The sequence below is a fragment of the Sabethes cyaneus genome, chromosome 2 (assembly GCF_943734655.1).
Source record: "Sabethes cyaneus chromosome 2, idSabCyanKW18_F2, whole genome shotgun sequence".
NCBI classification, from domain to species: Eukaryota; Metazoa; Arthropoda; class Insecta; order Diptera; family Culicidae; genus Sabethes; species Sabethes cyaneus.
Window position 1 is genome coordinate 13,971,802 of NC_071354.1, and position 16,854 is coordinate 13,988,655.

Sequence of the window (16,854 nt, forward strand, 5' to 3'; positions counted from 1 at the left end):
TGATTCAGAAAATATACCTACAAAAAATTTGCTCAGAAAATAGCAAAACATTACTGAATATTCATAAAAAGCAACTTTTTTTTATAACTTGAAGAAGCAAATCGATGCCGAAATACGTATCTGTCAAAATAATAAATAAACGGTAAATTTAAAAGAAAAGGTGCAATGTTCCTCAATTTACGAATTCTACACAACGCTCGTCAAGTGAACATTAGACAAAATTACATTAAAATGATACAAATACAATACAAAAATTACAACAAAATAAAATAGAACTGTCCTAAAAATACTCAACAATAACACAAATGTAACATAAAAAACTTGAAATGATACAAAAATGATAAATAAACGATAACAAAAATAGCAGTAAAAAGATACAATAACAGATAAATAATTAAAAAATGATACAAAAATTATTTTAGGAGTCATAAAATGATATAAGAAACAAATGAAAAATATCGAATAATAAAGCAAAATATGACTGCAAAAGGAATAAAATTAACAAAAAAGATTGACATACGAATGAATAAAAAAATGACACTACTAAAAACGTTACCGGCATGATACAAAATAACGAAACAATAATTCAAAAATGACACCAAAATTATAGTAAAAGGACTTGAAATTAATACAAGAATTATATAAAATGCTACAAAAAACAAAAAAATCTTCCAAATAATGCGAAAGTGGCACCAAAATGATACAAAACAAACAGAAAAATCGGTCAAAAATGATATATTGAAATTTAGATTATCTTTGGCTATGGGTTTCGCTCAAAATATTTTTTTCGGTTATAGTCGATATTTTAAAAGTTATCTTAACTTCAGAACAAAAAGTACTCCTTCTGGTGAAGGGATACCCTTCGAAACGTCGACTATAAACAAAAATAAATATTTTTGAGCACTACAAGCTAGTCTTGAACTGTAAATACAAAACTGTGTACTGTATATTAAAAACATGACTGAACCTCGATTCGATTGCTTGATACATTTGCTTGACTTACTACTCAAACCGACAGCTCGACTTAACTGCACGATTGAACTGCTCGACTGAACTGTTCGATTCGACTGCTCGACTGGACTGCTTGACTGGACAGCATAATTTATCTGATCGACTCAACCGTTCGATTCGACGCTCGACTCAACTGCTCGATTCAACTGCTTGATTCCTCTGCTTGACTGGACTACACGACTCAACTGCTCGGCTCGACTGCTCGAATGAACTGCTTGACTCAACTACTCGATTGGACTATTCGAATCGGCTGCTCGACACAACTGCTCAACCCGATTGCTCGATTCAACTACTCGATTTGATTGCTCGATTCAACTGACAGCTTGATTCAACAGCTCGACTTAACTGCTTGACTTAGCCACTCAACCCTGCTCGACCCTGCTCTACTGCTTGACTTAACTGTTTGATTCGACAGCTCGACTTACCTGCTCGACTGGACTACTCGACTTAACTGCTCGACTCAACTGTTCGACTCAACTGTTCGACTTAACTGCTCGACTGAACCGCTTGACCCGACTGCTCGACTCAACTGCTCGACCAGACTACTCGATCCAACTGCGCGACTAGACTACTCGATTCAACTGCTCGACTGGACTACTCGGCTTAACTGTTCGATTAAACTGCTCGACTTGCCTGCTCAGTTCAACTGCCCAACTCGACTGCTCGACTCAACTACTCGGCTGGACTGCTTGACTGAACAGCTTGATTTAACTGCTCAACTAGACTGCTTGATTTGACTGCTAGACTCAACTGCTTGACTTCTGTTTGATTCGACAGCTCGACTTAACTGCTCGACTCGACTCAGCTGCTCAACTGGATTACTCGACTCAACTGCTCGAATAAACCGTTCGACTGGACTACTCGACTCAATTGCATGACTCAACCGCTCGACTCAACCGCTCGACTCGACTGTTCGAATGAACTGCTCGACTCAACTGTTCGACTTAACCGCTTGTCCCGACAGCTTGACTTAACCATTCGATTCGACTGCTCGACTAGGCTACTCGATTCAACTGCTCGAATGGACTACTCGACTTAACTGCTCGATTAAACTGCTCGACTCGACTGCTCGCATCAAAGTTCAGTGTATCAGTGCACTTAATTCCGATCATCAATTATAAGGGGTGATTCTAATTCCGATCACAGGTGTATCTGATTCCGATCGCGTCATGATGAGCTGTTAAAGTATAAAACTATTGTCAACTCGTACCAAATGGATCTGAAATGTATTGCATTTATGTAGTTTGACGACAATCCCCCTACCAGTAATCTTCTGCTTGCGTTAATGATCATTATTGTCATTAGCTTAATATTCATAAAATTTGTGTACTCAAAAGATCAACAAGCGAATTATGAAACTTTCCTCTTCTTTTATCTTTGTTCAACTGTTACAATTACAACAAAATTGGGCCACATTGGACGCTTTCATAAAGCTTTGATCATAAATAATAGTAAAAATAAAACCAGGAAGGTTGTGTTTCAGACAAGACCGCGTAGTTGACGTAGAACTACGTGAGGCTGATTTTCGCGAAGAAACCTCGAATATTGAAGAAAACTTTTTACACCTTATTGGTATATGTGTAGCGTAAAATAGCGTAAAGTGAGAAAAAAAACAAACAATATAATAATAATCTTGCTGTACCGTATTTATGGTAGGTGAGCTATTTTGTGATATCAAAAACGAAAATTTGTACCAGCGCTAAAATCGGAGTATTTCAGTATCCAGCTTTCCACGAGCGATAATGGCGGTAATTGAGCACAAGTGGGCACAATCTTTTGACATTCATTGGAGGAGCGTCGAGTTCGCCGTGACGAAGTTACTATGGAAACATCCATGATTGTTTGTTGTTCGAGTGTAAAATGTAAACATTGTTTCATTTTCCAGATCAGCTGAAATGGAACATAAATGAACGGATTCAAACTTTTGTAGTGATTTGCGGCCATAATTTCCTGAAAGCACCGGCTCGGGATACTTTTTACAATCGTCCGAATTAAACATCCGAGTGAACTGAGAGACATTAACTTCATATTAGTCGACCCGTTTTTGTCAAGTTTGCTCTCGAACAGCGTCTCGTCTTGATAAGAAACTTTCCGTTGCGTATTTGGCCATTCTCCCTGAAATTCGCGAAAACTGCAAAGCCACAATCCATAAAACTTGTTGTCCGTTCAATTATGTTCCTCTTTAGCTGATCTGCAAAATAAACAATGTTTACATTTTTACAGTCGAACAACAAACAATCATGAATGTATCCATAGTAACTCCGTCAGGGCAAACTCGACGCTCCTCCAAGAAATGTCAAAAGATTGTGCCCACTTGTGCTCAATTACCGCCATTATTGCTCGTGGAAAGCTGGATAGAAATTTGCCTCACGCATCCAGCTATTAACAAAGTTCTAGGAGAAAACTTTAGTCCTCAAAATAATATGTTATTGTTATATTAAAAGAACACGCATTAATAAGATAGTTCATAATTGCGCTGTCGCTGTCGCTTGTTTACAACGTTAGAGAAGCAAAACATCTGAGCCTCTCAGTTGGCCTCGAGGTACGGCACTGGTCTAATAACCCGATCCCGACCCGAGTCATGCGATGAATATATCAAATTTATAACAAGATGAGTTCTAGATAATAAGTGTTTTATAACAAAGTCTCCTTTGCGTTTGGTTATAAACTTGGTCTCGTTAGCAGTTAAAATAACTAAAATTGTAACAAAATTTGCTCAAGGCATATAACAAATATATCAAATTACGATATAATTTGATCTAGTTTATATCCATATGATATAAATAATTGCTGCATCGTTTATGATCAAAATCCGTTTTAAATTGGAAGAGCTATTAGCGTTCAAAATCTTTCATTCTTTCGTGACGGTGGCTTGACTCCAAATTTTGGTTGACACCCTGCTGTAAGACGCAGTTCTACGTCAAAAAATTTCGATAATCCTACCATGTTATCATGTTGCAATTAATCCTAAACTCCAAATTTTTGCTACTGCCTGTCGAATTTAATTTATTTTGAAGTGCATGGTGCCCCAAAGGCAGTCATTTTTCAACAACTGACACATAAACACATAGCACAATAACTAAGCGTGCTCATTTACTACAGATTTTGGCTCAATTTTCTAAAAATTGACCATTTAGGTTGAGTGATCGGAATAAGGAGCTGATCGCAATTATGTGCGGTCACGGTATATGGTCGGTGTTAAATCAGACCGGACCAAGTCACAAAATTTTAAAAAATGAGTTAATAATAGCAAACGATCAAGAATTTTCTAAGCAACATTTTACTCTAATCAGACTGCATATAGTAAATGTTGCAAACAGCCAGAAGTTTTTATTCAGTTAACAAAATTCCAATACGACCATAAAAACTATTTGTTTCTGTTTCCGGCTATGACTCTTTTATGTACAACATCTTAGAGCTATATTATGCAATATAAGAACTCAAAGAACAAATACAAAGATGAAACATCTTCGCAAACACTGGCCAATGGAATGTCCCGCAGTTTTCGAAATTCGGAACAAACATTTATATTTTCCAGATCGTAAGATTCGGGCTCAACTAGTAAAATGATAAACAAATAACGCAATATGATGCAAAACAAAAAAAAACATAATATTTAAGGATGCAAACAGGATACGAGAATTACACAAAAAAGATATAAAAATAGTCCCAAAATGGCACAAGAATAGCACAAAAATAATCAAAAAATACCAAAAATCTCATAAAAGAGATACAAAATATAATATCATTCATAATGACGACACAATAATAGACCAAATTATAGAAGTAATTTGAAAATAATACGAAATTAACGCAAAAGTGATAAAGCTATAAAAACACAGAACAGAATGACGCATCAATGATACAAGAATACCACATAAATAACGAAAAACTTGATATCACAAAAAAACTTGAAGATCACAAAAAATGCCACAAATGTCAAAAAGAAACAAAAATAATACCAAACCGACACCCAAATCTCATAAAAAATAATAAAACAAAAAACGCTAGAAAGTGGACCAATACAAAAATAATAGGAAAATTGCATCAAAATGTAAGACTTGTGTTTTAATCCTTTTTCCCTTATCTTATTTAGTGTTGGCCGTGTTGATGTTAACTTTTTAGCAATTTGAAATTGATCTTGACGTGACATTGTTTCGTTTTAGATTGAGGTTAGGATTTTTTCAACAACGGTATAATTTTATCTCTGTTCGGCTTAATTCCGATTTAAATAATTTTCTTTTCAGTCTTTCCTAAAATTTGATTTAGACTATTTGAGAATTATAATATGGGTGGATTCTGTGAAGTTAGTTGTATAAATATTGGCCAGGAGAAACTACAGTACATTCGAGCAAAAAAGGGTCAAGTGTATGCAAAATTAAGAAGTTATAGTTAATGTGAAATATCTAGTTATTTGGTTAATATGTGAACCAAAACTAATAATTCTGTATTTTGTTCAGTATTGTTAAAATAACTGAAACATTGTACATGTTTCTTCTTACATATCTCTATTCATGTTAGATTATGGTTTTCCACGTTAAGAAAGCTTCTATTATATGTACCATTCCGTAATCAAATATGGCGCAATTCTTGGGATTGGCGTGATTTATTTCACAGTTGGGATCGAATAAAAAATACCAAAACCATATTTTGTCATATTGTGTTACAGCAAACAGTGTGAGTTATATAGTTAAACACATTTTAGAGCACATTTTACTTCACTAAGAGCAAGATATAGAGCAAAGTGAGCATCTACTTAGAGTTCATCCAAGTCACACTAAACACCCGTTTACTACACCCTTGAATCCACCACTTGCGTACACCGTAACACATATCAGTCACGGATATTTATCTCTAACCGTTTCATGGCATAGAGAAAACCACCAACAAATAGATTAAACCCCATCCGCTTCTATTGTAATTAACTGACATAAATATATAAATATTTATTCTCTACTTCCGTGAAAAGAACGCGGTTAGCAGCAGTCGAAGCGAAAACACACTAACCAACTGAAACCTATACTTACTTTCTAGGCTTCACTTTCATTACCTGGTTCACCATTTAATCTTCGTAGAGGATCTAGAGGATCACATCAGGTACAGACTTAGACGAATCAGCACTAAACGATTTATACGTTCTTTTTCTTCTTCCTTTCCTCTATCTCTCACTCTCTGTCTCGTGTGTTTTCCTTTTTTCCTGGCGCCGCCGCAAATCACCCGCAACCACCGATGAATCGAATTGACGCCCGCTGCCGACCCGCACCGCAGTTTACGATACGTAACGGTAGAGGACGTTTCGTGGGCGTACCTGGTAGCGATAGAAAACCACTGGTACTCTCAACATATCTCGATGCACAGGAACACCTGCCATATGCCGATGACTCGAACGCGGTCACACCGATGTCGGAGGAAAATGGTGCAATCATCGTTCCAGTATACTATGCTAATTTAGGTACACTATAAAAAAGTAAAATCTACTCCAATCGACAATGAATCCGATTTTCCAAATTCGTTCTCTCTTGTTCTAATATTCGTTTTACTCTGAAAGTCGTCAAAAGAGAAAGATACGATTGCTCTTTCCGAAAAAAACAAACCCCATTCCGTTTCCCACACCATTCCGACTATAAGCCATGGCTGCTCGATAATTTTTGCTAAGAGACTTTTCGCTCTTCTTCACTCTATCTACTCTATATACAATTCTGTTATAACTCCGCCATCCATTCATTACCGAATCTCGTTAAATTTACTATCCGTTCTTTCCCTTTTGCTCCCTTTTTCTAAAAACTTTCTACAGCATCGTTAAAATTTTTCTCTCTTTCTCTAATTTAACATCATTGCTCTAACAAATACTCGAAAAATACAGAAAAATACATTTTATATTTTTATAGTGTCCATACTTATACTAAGTTTTGATCGCTTTAAAACCACACTGTTACACATCACATAGGTACTATTGTTTGTTCGCCATTCACTAGAATTTTATCTGTTTTGTTCACCAAGTAATTTCACCAATCGTGTACACATTGACAAATTTTCACACTTGATTTACTCTGTATTTTTAGTTTCGTTTGGATTGCTTTTTCATCTAAATCAACCCAAAGAAAAAAAAATCAAAATCTTTATTTTGTTAAAATTTGCACACTAGAACTGCTTGTAAGTTTGATTAAAACTAACCAGCTTGTGTTTGCTCCGTGGAGCACCTGCCAGTCTTTTCTTTTTCACATAAGAAAGATCTAACCGAATTTCTATCTTACCGGAACTGACGGAAATGCTACAACCGAAAAAAAATAAACCAATCGAAAACAGGTTCGCGACATTCATCCTACACATCGCATCAATCTCGCATCTCGTACACATCGCACGGCGACCTGCTCGGGGGTATGACGAAGGAAAGCCGACTGCGGAACCGGTCGGCCCGGAACACCAATCACTCGATCGTGCCGCCGCCCAACATGGCACCGAACATGTCCTACGCGGACACCAACCACAAGGGGCAGAGAGACTTTGTAAGTATGACTGGGAACTTTGATATTCAATAATATTATCTACTAGCTGAGTGCCCGATCTTACTACTTTGTCTCTTCAGACCTGTTTTTATTTGTGGATATTTGTTAGCGTAACGGAAAGTTCCATAATGCAAAAAACAAAACCCATTTTCTCACCTTTGAACGTACCTCCCTTGTCAGGCTTACGTCTTTTGTCTTCCAACCACTTGTACATTCGTACTGTATTATTAGATTCATCGACTTTGGCACACTCGAATTATAAGATTTTTGAATCCTTGAATTCTAATATCCTTCGATTCTTAAATTCCTTGATAATACGTTTCATGGATGCTTACTCGGATGGATAGATATGATTCATGGATTCTTAAAAGAAAGTAATAAAACAAAGGTGTTGATAGTATCTCAGGGGAATCAAGGCATGGAGGGAAAAGAACGGAAAACTAGGTAACGAAGGGTCATTGAAGCAACGCTTATTAAGTTTGTATAACGTGCCTGTTTCCCCAAGCGAAAGGATCCGCGGATGCCATTATAGCTTCGTTTGATTCGCGGATCCCCCAGCCTGGGTAAAGAGGAACGTTATAAAAATTAATAAGCGTTGCTTCCAGGACCCTCCCTCACCTAATTTTCCGTTCTTTCCCCTTCACACCTTGTCTCCCCTGAGATGCTTTCAACACCCATTATTTTATTAGTTTCTTCTGTCGTTTCCTCCGTCGATTACTACCGGTAGTTAAAAAACTACCGTTATAAAATATAAAATAATTAAATAATATTATGCTATGACATGACACACATTTTGATTTATTGTCGTGACCACTATGTATAACTAATACAACCAATTGAGTCATTTAAAAATGATTACTGATTCTCCACCCTCTAACTTGCAGGATATGTCACAAGACTGTACAGACGACGCAGGCAAAATAAAACACAACGACAATCCTTTCATCGAGCCCTCTCAAACACAAACCGTAGTAGATATGAAAGGTGAGTGTTGTCACTGTTAACAATAGGTGAACCACTAATCAATGTTCCTTTTCTCCTATCTACTATTTCAGACGTAATGGTGTTGAACGATATCATCGAGCAAGCTGCTGGTCGGCATAGTAGAGCTAGTGATCATGGAGGTAATTTCGGTACCACGCTGCGCTTCGTGCACATACATACATACATACCCACACATGTACACACATTTTGACAACATACACACAAAACTGTTACTGTATTCTCACATACCTACACACACTCATCGCCTGTCGTGCCATGATCATCATCCAAAATAGCCATAATCGCGACAGTCCGACATCCATTCGAGGTTCATTCTTTTTTCATCTGTGTCTGCTACTCCGTGTTGATCGTGAATCTTCCTAACGTGAAATTGTTTTTATGTCCTGCGACTGTCTTTTTTGGTTGTAATTTTTTAGCACACTTTATTTCTATTTTGGCGGCTTCTTCCGAGAAGATGTTTTGTAAATTTTTAAAAGTTTTTGTCGTTTTTTTGATTTTTGATTACTTAATTTTTTTTTAAATCTGCTGGAACCATTTTAAGACCATCCAAATGTACATGTTTGTGTAAATTCACAGATCAGATTTTTTCCTGCATTCTAACCAGTAAATTTCTGTGTTTTAAAAGCAGAACAATTCAAATATTGTATATCACTAGGTGACAGTTTTAGCACGTAATTTTTCACCGAAAAATTTGGAATTACAGTTGATTCGCTAAATGAAAACATTAATTGATGGATAGCATTAATTATTATAAAGCTATCCCTGGTATCACTATTTTAATGCTAAAACCAAACCAACTTGTGTAAGTTGTTGAACCTATAAATGTATATTGCTTTAAAATCCTACACCTTACTCATGTACACTGAAAAAAAAACTTTTTGCTAGTAGTGTGAATGATGTGGCAGATTACTGTTCGTAAACGGAACATTAGTATTATGAATAGACACGAAATTGGTTAGTTGAGAGAGTTTACAATTGTTCTAAATTTCAACAGCAGGATTTCAAAACTAGCGGATACAGATTTTGCAGTCTTATCAACGTTTCGACTCTATATCTTTGGTCTTCTTCAGGGATTCTTCAGAAACAGTAGAAACGTTGGAAACATTACAAAATCTGCTCTATTTTTAATAGACTGACCGTCAATAAAGACGAGAAGACATAGTGAAAGACCCATCAATTTGGTACTCTAATAAAACATTTTCGGCAGACATTAAAAAATCTGGTTTAGAAAAATGACTTGTACTGCAGCTGCACATTATTCACACTATTTTTCCATCACATCTGTTCTGTTCCTACTACTTATTTGGGCAACTTATTCACTGTTTCCTTTCATCAAGGCCAGTGGAACTCGTAATCAATGTCATTCGTAACTAGCACTTCTCGTTCTCCTTGTCTATCTGTATGTCTACTCATCACTCGATACACTATTATTCCCAGTAAATTTCCGCTGTTCGATCGCTCTCTGTTTCTTCAACAAAAAAAAATCTTGTTTTAGAATAGAAACTAGTTGTTAAGATTTTTCTATTATGAAACTAACCGGATATCTTCAATCAGCTCCAGTGTAAGCCCCTCGTATGCGATGTGATTTGGTGCTAGCGTGTCTTTACGTAAATAAAATTGACTCCACTTCTTTATGTGTTTAATTCCTAATGTTTCCCGGTAGGAAGTAAGGTTTGTTTGCCCCAAATAATAACCAATTCGAAACATAATCGAAACAAAAACCTAATTGCTTTTCCCGAAGATAAACCTCAGTTCAATGCTCGAAAAGCAAAATGGTTCTGAACAACAAAAATTCGATTGCGTATTGAAAAATTCTGTCCTTCAAAACGAGCATAGAATAGTTAGACGTTTTGTTTGCATTCATAACCTCAATAGCCATAGAGAGACGTTCCATACCAAAACGTAGCACATTGAGCATGAATCCTTCAATAGTTGCGTTCCTATTAGCACAACCGTTTAGTATCTGTTGAAGTTTTCTAAATGTAATTCTGCACAATTCAACGGCAACAGTTGTAGTTGTAGACTAGTTAGCTTCTCAAGCTAAGTTATGCACAAAGAGGACCATGTTTTCGAATGTCAGCAAAATAGGAAAATTGTTGTCTATTTAATCTTCATTATCAATATCAAAATTTGATTAGTTTTAAAAGATTCTAATTTAGTTATTTATAGTCTTGAGTTAGTTCTAAACGAAGGTCGCAAATTTCATCTCCTACACCAGACTGTCGTAGACCATTGGCTTTCCAGGTAATCTAAGGGCTATTTTGAAAAAACTTTTATAGAAACACTCGGAAACAAACTAGTACAATTCTCCTAAAGAGCACATTCTTAAAGGCCATAACGTTGGACAATTTTACTAGCTTATTTTGAACAGTAAGAGTTTAAAAAAGTCGTAAAATAACTGAATAACTTCTATACATGTTATTATTCAGCCAAAATAGTAAAATGGAAAGCTATATGGACTCAACTGAACACATTTGCACTTGTGACAGTCACCCGCTGCAAACCTATTGTATTGGTTAAACAAACAAAAAAAACTCGCCCATAAAATATTCTCTCCATCTCGCGTCATATCCTTTTATTTGAACAACTAGTACAATCATTCAATTCTCAGAAACATAAACAAAGTCACACAAACAAATTAGCTTTGAGCCGCAACACTGCCTACTAGATTACCCGTTGCATCTACACTGCCTACTCGATCAAACAGTAGTAGGAATGGCTTTAGCTGGCAGCAAACAGTGTTCACAAGCAATACTTCACACACACTTTGCCATTGGTAGTAGACCAACTACCAATTTCTAGTATTAACAAAACCATAGGTAGCTTCCAACGTGCCGTTCGGAAGCTGAAAACTAGCTGCTTATAGAAAACTAGAGATTGTTTGCTAGAAACAACAACTGCGTGGATATTAGCGTAGCGTAGCAACCAAGTGGAAGATTTTTTTCAGTCAATTAAAATATAGAAATGGCGTAAATTCACAATAGTACAAGTGCCAAGATTCACTCAGCCAATCTTGCTTGAAAATAATAAGATTTTGCGCTAAAACTTGTGCAGTGCACCGAACATTGTTTGTCAAAGATTTCAAATCCGGCCAAAACAGCACGGAAAAACGTGTTGCCTCAGGAAAGGCAGCTAACGGTTTTGCAGAAACTCGTTCACGTAAATTTTCTAGTTGATAATTAAATAATAAACCTTCCAAATTGGTTTTTATTTTGCAAACTTCGACAGTTTCATATGCTCTGCCGCCTTTCTCCTTGCGGTTTTCATGCAAAGCTCCCGCCCAGAAGAAGCTGCCTACCTTAACGTAGGTAGACTAAGCCTACACTTCTTGGTGGTACAATCTAACGGATCAAGCATCATATCGATGGAAAAAATCTCCCACTACGGTTGCCAGTTTTGTTTGCTGCCTTTTCGCTAGATTTACAAGCCACCGCTCAGTGTTTGTCTGTTTCTGATTGCCACAGCTTAGATCAGACCCAAATTGTAGGACAGAAGAAAGATAGATTCCCAACGAGAAACACAATACAAACTTCACATAAAAGTATTGAAATAGCAAATCATATATTCAAAAAAAAAGCAAAACTTATTCGCAACCTGCTCCATCGGACACCGCCGAACGGAGCCGGCCGCTCAGTCAGCCGTCAGCCTCCAGAAGCAAAAGGAAGTCGAGTCGAAAGCCGCCAGCACTAATTCCGGGCCTTATCCGGTTCTTTTCCCTTCTTCTCCGCGGCCGGACTGGTTCTCTTCCCATTTCAGTCTCTGTTTACTACTTCCCCACAGAGGACGACGACGAGGACGGTCCGACGTTCAAAGACAAGGCACTCGAGTTCCTAATGAGGATGATAGACATTTTCTGCGTGTGGGACTGCTGCTGGGTGTGGTTAAAGTTTCAGGAAGGCGTGGCGTTCATCGTGTTCGATCCGTTCGTCGAGTTGTTCATCACGCTCTGCATCGTGGTCAATACGCTGTTCATGGCGCTCGACCATCACGATATGGATCCGAAAATGGAGGCTTCACTGAAAAGTGGTAATTATGTACGTATCCCTTTTGGGGCGAATCTACTCCAGTTAGTACCAAATCTAATGTTCCTTTTTATTTTTAGTTTTTCACGGCGACATTCGCGATCGAAGCGACGATGAAGCTGATAGCGATGAGTCCCAAGTACTACTTTCAAGAAGGCTGGAATATTTTCGATTTCATCATCGTGGCGCTGTCCCTCCTCGAACTGGGACTGGAAGGTGTTCAGGGATTGTCAGTATTACGTTCATTTCGTTTGGTAAGTAGTGTAACCGAAGACAGGACGCAAAACATTGAAAACAGTGTAGCAATTCAAAAAGTTCAGGACGGCTTTTGGATGTTGTGATTTTTTAAATTGAAGAAACAAATCAGTATTGTAAATGTTTAAAAATAGCTGACAGCACTGATTGTTTCGCGGTTCAAGTGGGGATTTACTCGCAGTTAGAGCAAATATAGGACATTCTACTAATCCATCCCCTGCCATCGATTTCCACAGCTAAGAGTGTTTAAGCTGGCCAAATCGTGGCCTACGCTGAACTTACTGATCTCTATCATGGGCCGGACGGTGGGCGCTCTCGGTAATCTGACGTTCGTCCTGTGTATCATCATCTTCATCTTTGCCGTCATGGGAATGCAATTGTTCGGCAAAAACTACACAGGTAGCGTCGCCCTTTGCGTTGGCATATTCAGGTCTTGCGCCGCCCTCTTTTTAAGAGCCTACTTTTTATGTAATTCTTGCTCAAAAAGCTTTACAATTTTTCATATTTACAAAATAGCTTCTCCAATTATATTGCATTGGCTTCGATACCATAGCGGATATATCTTTAGCTAAAGCCTATACTCACTTTAACGTATATTTTAACAGCAAGCGAATGGGTAGCGAACTCACTAAATTAATCTTACCAACCCTATATGAGACACAATTACTAATCGCATTCTAGGTCCTGAATTTAGAATCAATACTGACTGCGCGTATGCATTTTGTATCGTAGATGGAAAATTGCATACCTTAGACTGAATTCTAGCCTTAGCCGAAACTGAACTGTTGTACAAAAAAAAACTAATCTTCTAAATTAAAACACGGATCCTTTCTCGTAGTGTAACCCACTTGGAACGAATTAGATTTTACCAGATATGCTTCTTTTTTCTTCTCTCTTTTTCTCTTCCGTACACTTCTAATAAAAACGAACCAAAATTTAACTCATTACATCACGATTAACACCCAAATGTCACAAACACCCACAAACACGCGCGTTTTTTCCATTCGTAAAAAAACTGATCCACCCTGATCGCTCCGATCAGCTTCGAGTGTTCAAACTAGCGAAATCGTGGCCAACGTTGAACTTACTCATTTCCATCATGGGTCGAACGATGGGTGCGTTAGGTAATCTGACGTTTGTGCTCTGCATTATCATCTTCATCTTTGCCGTGATGGGAATGCAGCTGTTCGGCAAGAACTATGTCGGTAAGTACCCCCGTGGGCAGGATTGTAAGTCGACACTAGATAACAGCAATCAGTTAGAGAGTTACCGTTAGGAGTTGCTGTTTTTTAGGAAATAAAACACAGAAGAACATGTCATGCAGTCAAGGCAGCAAAAAAAATGATAGAGCTACCATTTTCATACAGACAAACGATACCCACAGTACAATTCTTTCATCTCTAATGTATATAAATAACTTGTCAGTAGATGCTTAAACGTAGATGTCATGATGCTGAACTATAGTTTACTATCTATGTGACAGTAGGTCACCTAAATTGGAATCGAAAAAATCTCGTATTGGAAAAACAATGATTCGATTAGATACTTCCCATCAATCAATGTTATGACTCATAGATAACTAGTAACTCGCTTGCGGGAATATTTCTGCTACATCTACATAAAATAGTATTAATATTCCAAGAAATGAATGAGCGAATGAGCGAAAAAAAGGTAGAGTATGTAAATATTTGCTATGCAAAGAAGCTGCTGCTGCTTAAGATGTCGCGAACATGCTTGCGAATTGAATTGCATCAACTCGTCGAAGGGAATTTGGGAATTGTACAGCAAATAATTGGTTAATATCAATTCCAATTGAATAAAAATTCAGAATAAGTTGAAACAGCTGTTTCAAAATTTAGGAAAAATTAAACCGGAAAAAGTAACAAATGACCCCGAATAAAATTTAAAATGGTTCAAAAATTCATCGTGAATTAAGTGATCCGTAACGATCATTGTTTAATGAAGTATATGGTTCGGTACGACCATACATTATTTAAACGGTTTGGTACGACCATTCACAAGTTGTCGAACAGATGGCTTTATTCAACTTGATTTTAAACCACTAGCAGATTCTGAACCTGCGTTAAATTCTGGACCACATTTTTGTTTAAATTTTGTTGGAATAAATTTGGACTAGATTCTGATGTAGGACCACATTTTTTATCAGATTTTGGGCCACCGTTTGTCGATCAGTTTTTAAACCACCAACCAGATTTAGGATCAAGTTTTGATCAAGAAGTGATTCCGTACCTGGACCTACGCATTTTTTAGAAACTTTTGTTTCAAATTTTGAGAGACAGATTTAGACTAGATTCTGGATCATTTCGAACCACATTTTTGATCAGATTTGAGATCAGATCAGATCAGATTTGGGCCCAGATTCTAGGCCTGGTCTGGACCACATTCTGGACCAAATTTTGTACCACATTTTTACATTAAATAAGATTTAAGCTCTTATTTTTGACCAAATTTTTAATCAAATTCTAGACCTGAACAAGATCTTTGAGCTGTATCAGATTCTAGATCAGATTTTGGACCACATTTTTATCAGATTTGGTCCAGATTTTGGATACTATTTTAGACCACATGTTTGATCAAATTTTGGACGAGATTGTAGACCTGGACCAGATTGTAAACTTTACTCCGATTCTGGACCGTATTTTTTACCAGATTTTCGACTACCAACCAGATTTTGGATCAGGATTTGAACCAGATTTTGTAACACATCAGATTTGGACTAGATTCTGGCCCAGATTCAGGACTATATTTTTAATTAGATTTTATCAAGAAATGATAGAAATGAAATACTCCTTAACTAAGCTCAAAACGACTGAAAAAGAAAGGAATCCCAAATTGAAAATAAAATAGCTAACAAACGCATTTAAGACTCAGAAATTATTCCGTCATTCTAAACTAATCGAAAAACGGTTCTAAAGTCCAGAAATGACAAAACGGAAAAGTGAAAATCATCGAAATGCCAAAAATAGTCAAAATAAAATTTTTCCCGAATTGATCTTGAAATGACGAAAAACGGTTCTAAAGGTTCAAACGTCCTCCTTGGCTTGCCAGAAATTATTAAAATTAAAATAATCTACAATTATGCTTAAAACAGTCGCTTTTCAATACCAAAAATGGTCAACATAAAAGATAATCCCAAATTAATCTTGAAATGGCCCAAAAATACTTCTACATATTAAAAGTGGCCAAAATAAAAAAATATTCCGAAAGTGTGTTCAATCACTTTTGAATACTAAAGCTTGAAAACACTTTTTAAGACGAAAAAAACGAACATTAAGCATTGAAAAAATTAAGCTTAACATATCTGAGAAAGCGATTGTTAAGACTAGAAATTGTTAAAATAAAAATTTAAAAATGCTATTCTATCGCACCAACGTACTAATCAGTTCATGTGCATCAGGATTCAGGATCCTAAAGCCTAACCAATTACCAAATTCGACATCGACAAATGTAGGTACAATTCCCAAATTCCTTACTTAAAAACAATAATTTGGCATATGACTGCCAAATGTTTATCAACGTTCTTTTCAAATGAAATACCGCCGCTTAATTTACAATATCGCAGCAAGCAGAGCAAACAAACAAGCTTCTACCCTAAACAAATATTGTATTAAGCCAAAGCCAAAGAATTTACTTAACAGCGCGCTTACCATAGTATGATAACCACCAAGCTTCCAAACAAATAGCATAATCACCTAATTTTAAGATAACTTGCTTTTAAAAAAAACTTTAACGCGAAAAAACATCGACTTAAGAAAAATCTTCTCTCATCAATCCGTCTGCCGCGCACCAACGCAGACAATATGGATCGCTTTCCGGACAAGGACCTGCCACGATGGAACTTCACCGATTTCATGCATTCGTTCATGATCGTCTTTCGGGTACTGTGCGGAGAGTGGATCGAATCCATGTGGGATTGCATGCTGGTGGGCGATGTGTCCTGCATTCCGTTCTTCTTGGCCACCGTAGTGATAGGAAATTTAGTAGTAAGTACACGATTTTTCCATTTTTGTCTCTGCTCTCGGAGCTTTGCCCGG

The 16,854-nt window shown here is 37.0% G+C and overlaps 1 protein-coding gene across 1 annotated transcript in view; it reads left to right on the forward strand.

Annotated features, from left to right (window-relative positions):
- Positions 1 to 16,854, forward strand: part of LOC128737959 (sodium channel protein para) — an 89,558-nt gene that overhangs the window by 50,899 nt on the left and 21,805 nt on the right. The window contains exons 13-21 of the mRNA XM_053832748.1: positions 6,046 to 6,108; positions 6,280 to 6,463; positions 7,318 to 7,517; positions 8,402 to 8,501; positions 8,573 to 8,641; positions 12,303 to 12,556; positions 12,625 to 12,798; positions 13,036 to 13,198; positions 16,616 to 16,803. Of these exons, the coding sequence (XP_053688723.1) occupies positions 6,046 to 6,108; positions 6,280 to 6,463; positions 7,318 to 7,517; positions 8,402 to 8,501; positions 8,573 to 8,641; positions 12,303 to 12,556; positions 12,625 to 12,798; positions 13,036 to 13,198; positions 16,616 to 16,803 (1,395 nt within the window). The remainder of the gene's footprint in view (positions 1 to 6,045; positions 6,109 to 6,279; positions 6,464 to 7,317; positions 7,518 to 8,401; positions 8,502 to 8,572; positions 8,642 to 12,302; positions 12,557 to 12,624; positions 12,799 to 13,035; positions 13,199 to 16,615; positions 16,804 to 16,854) is intronic.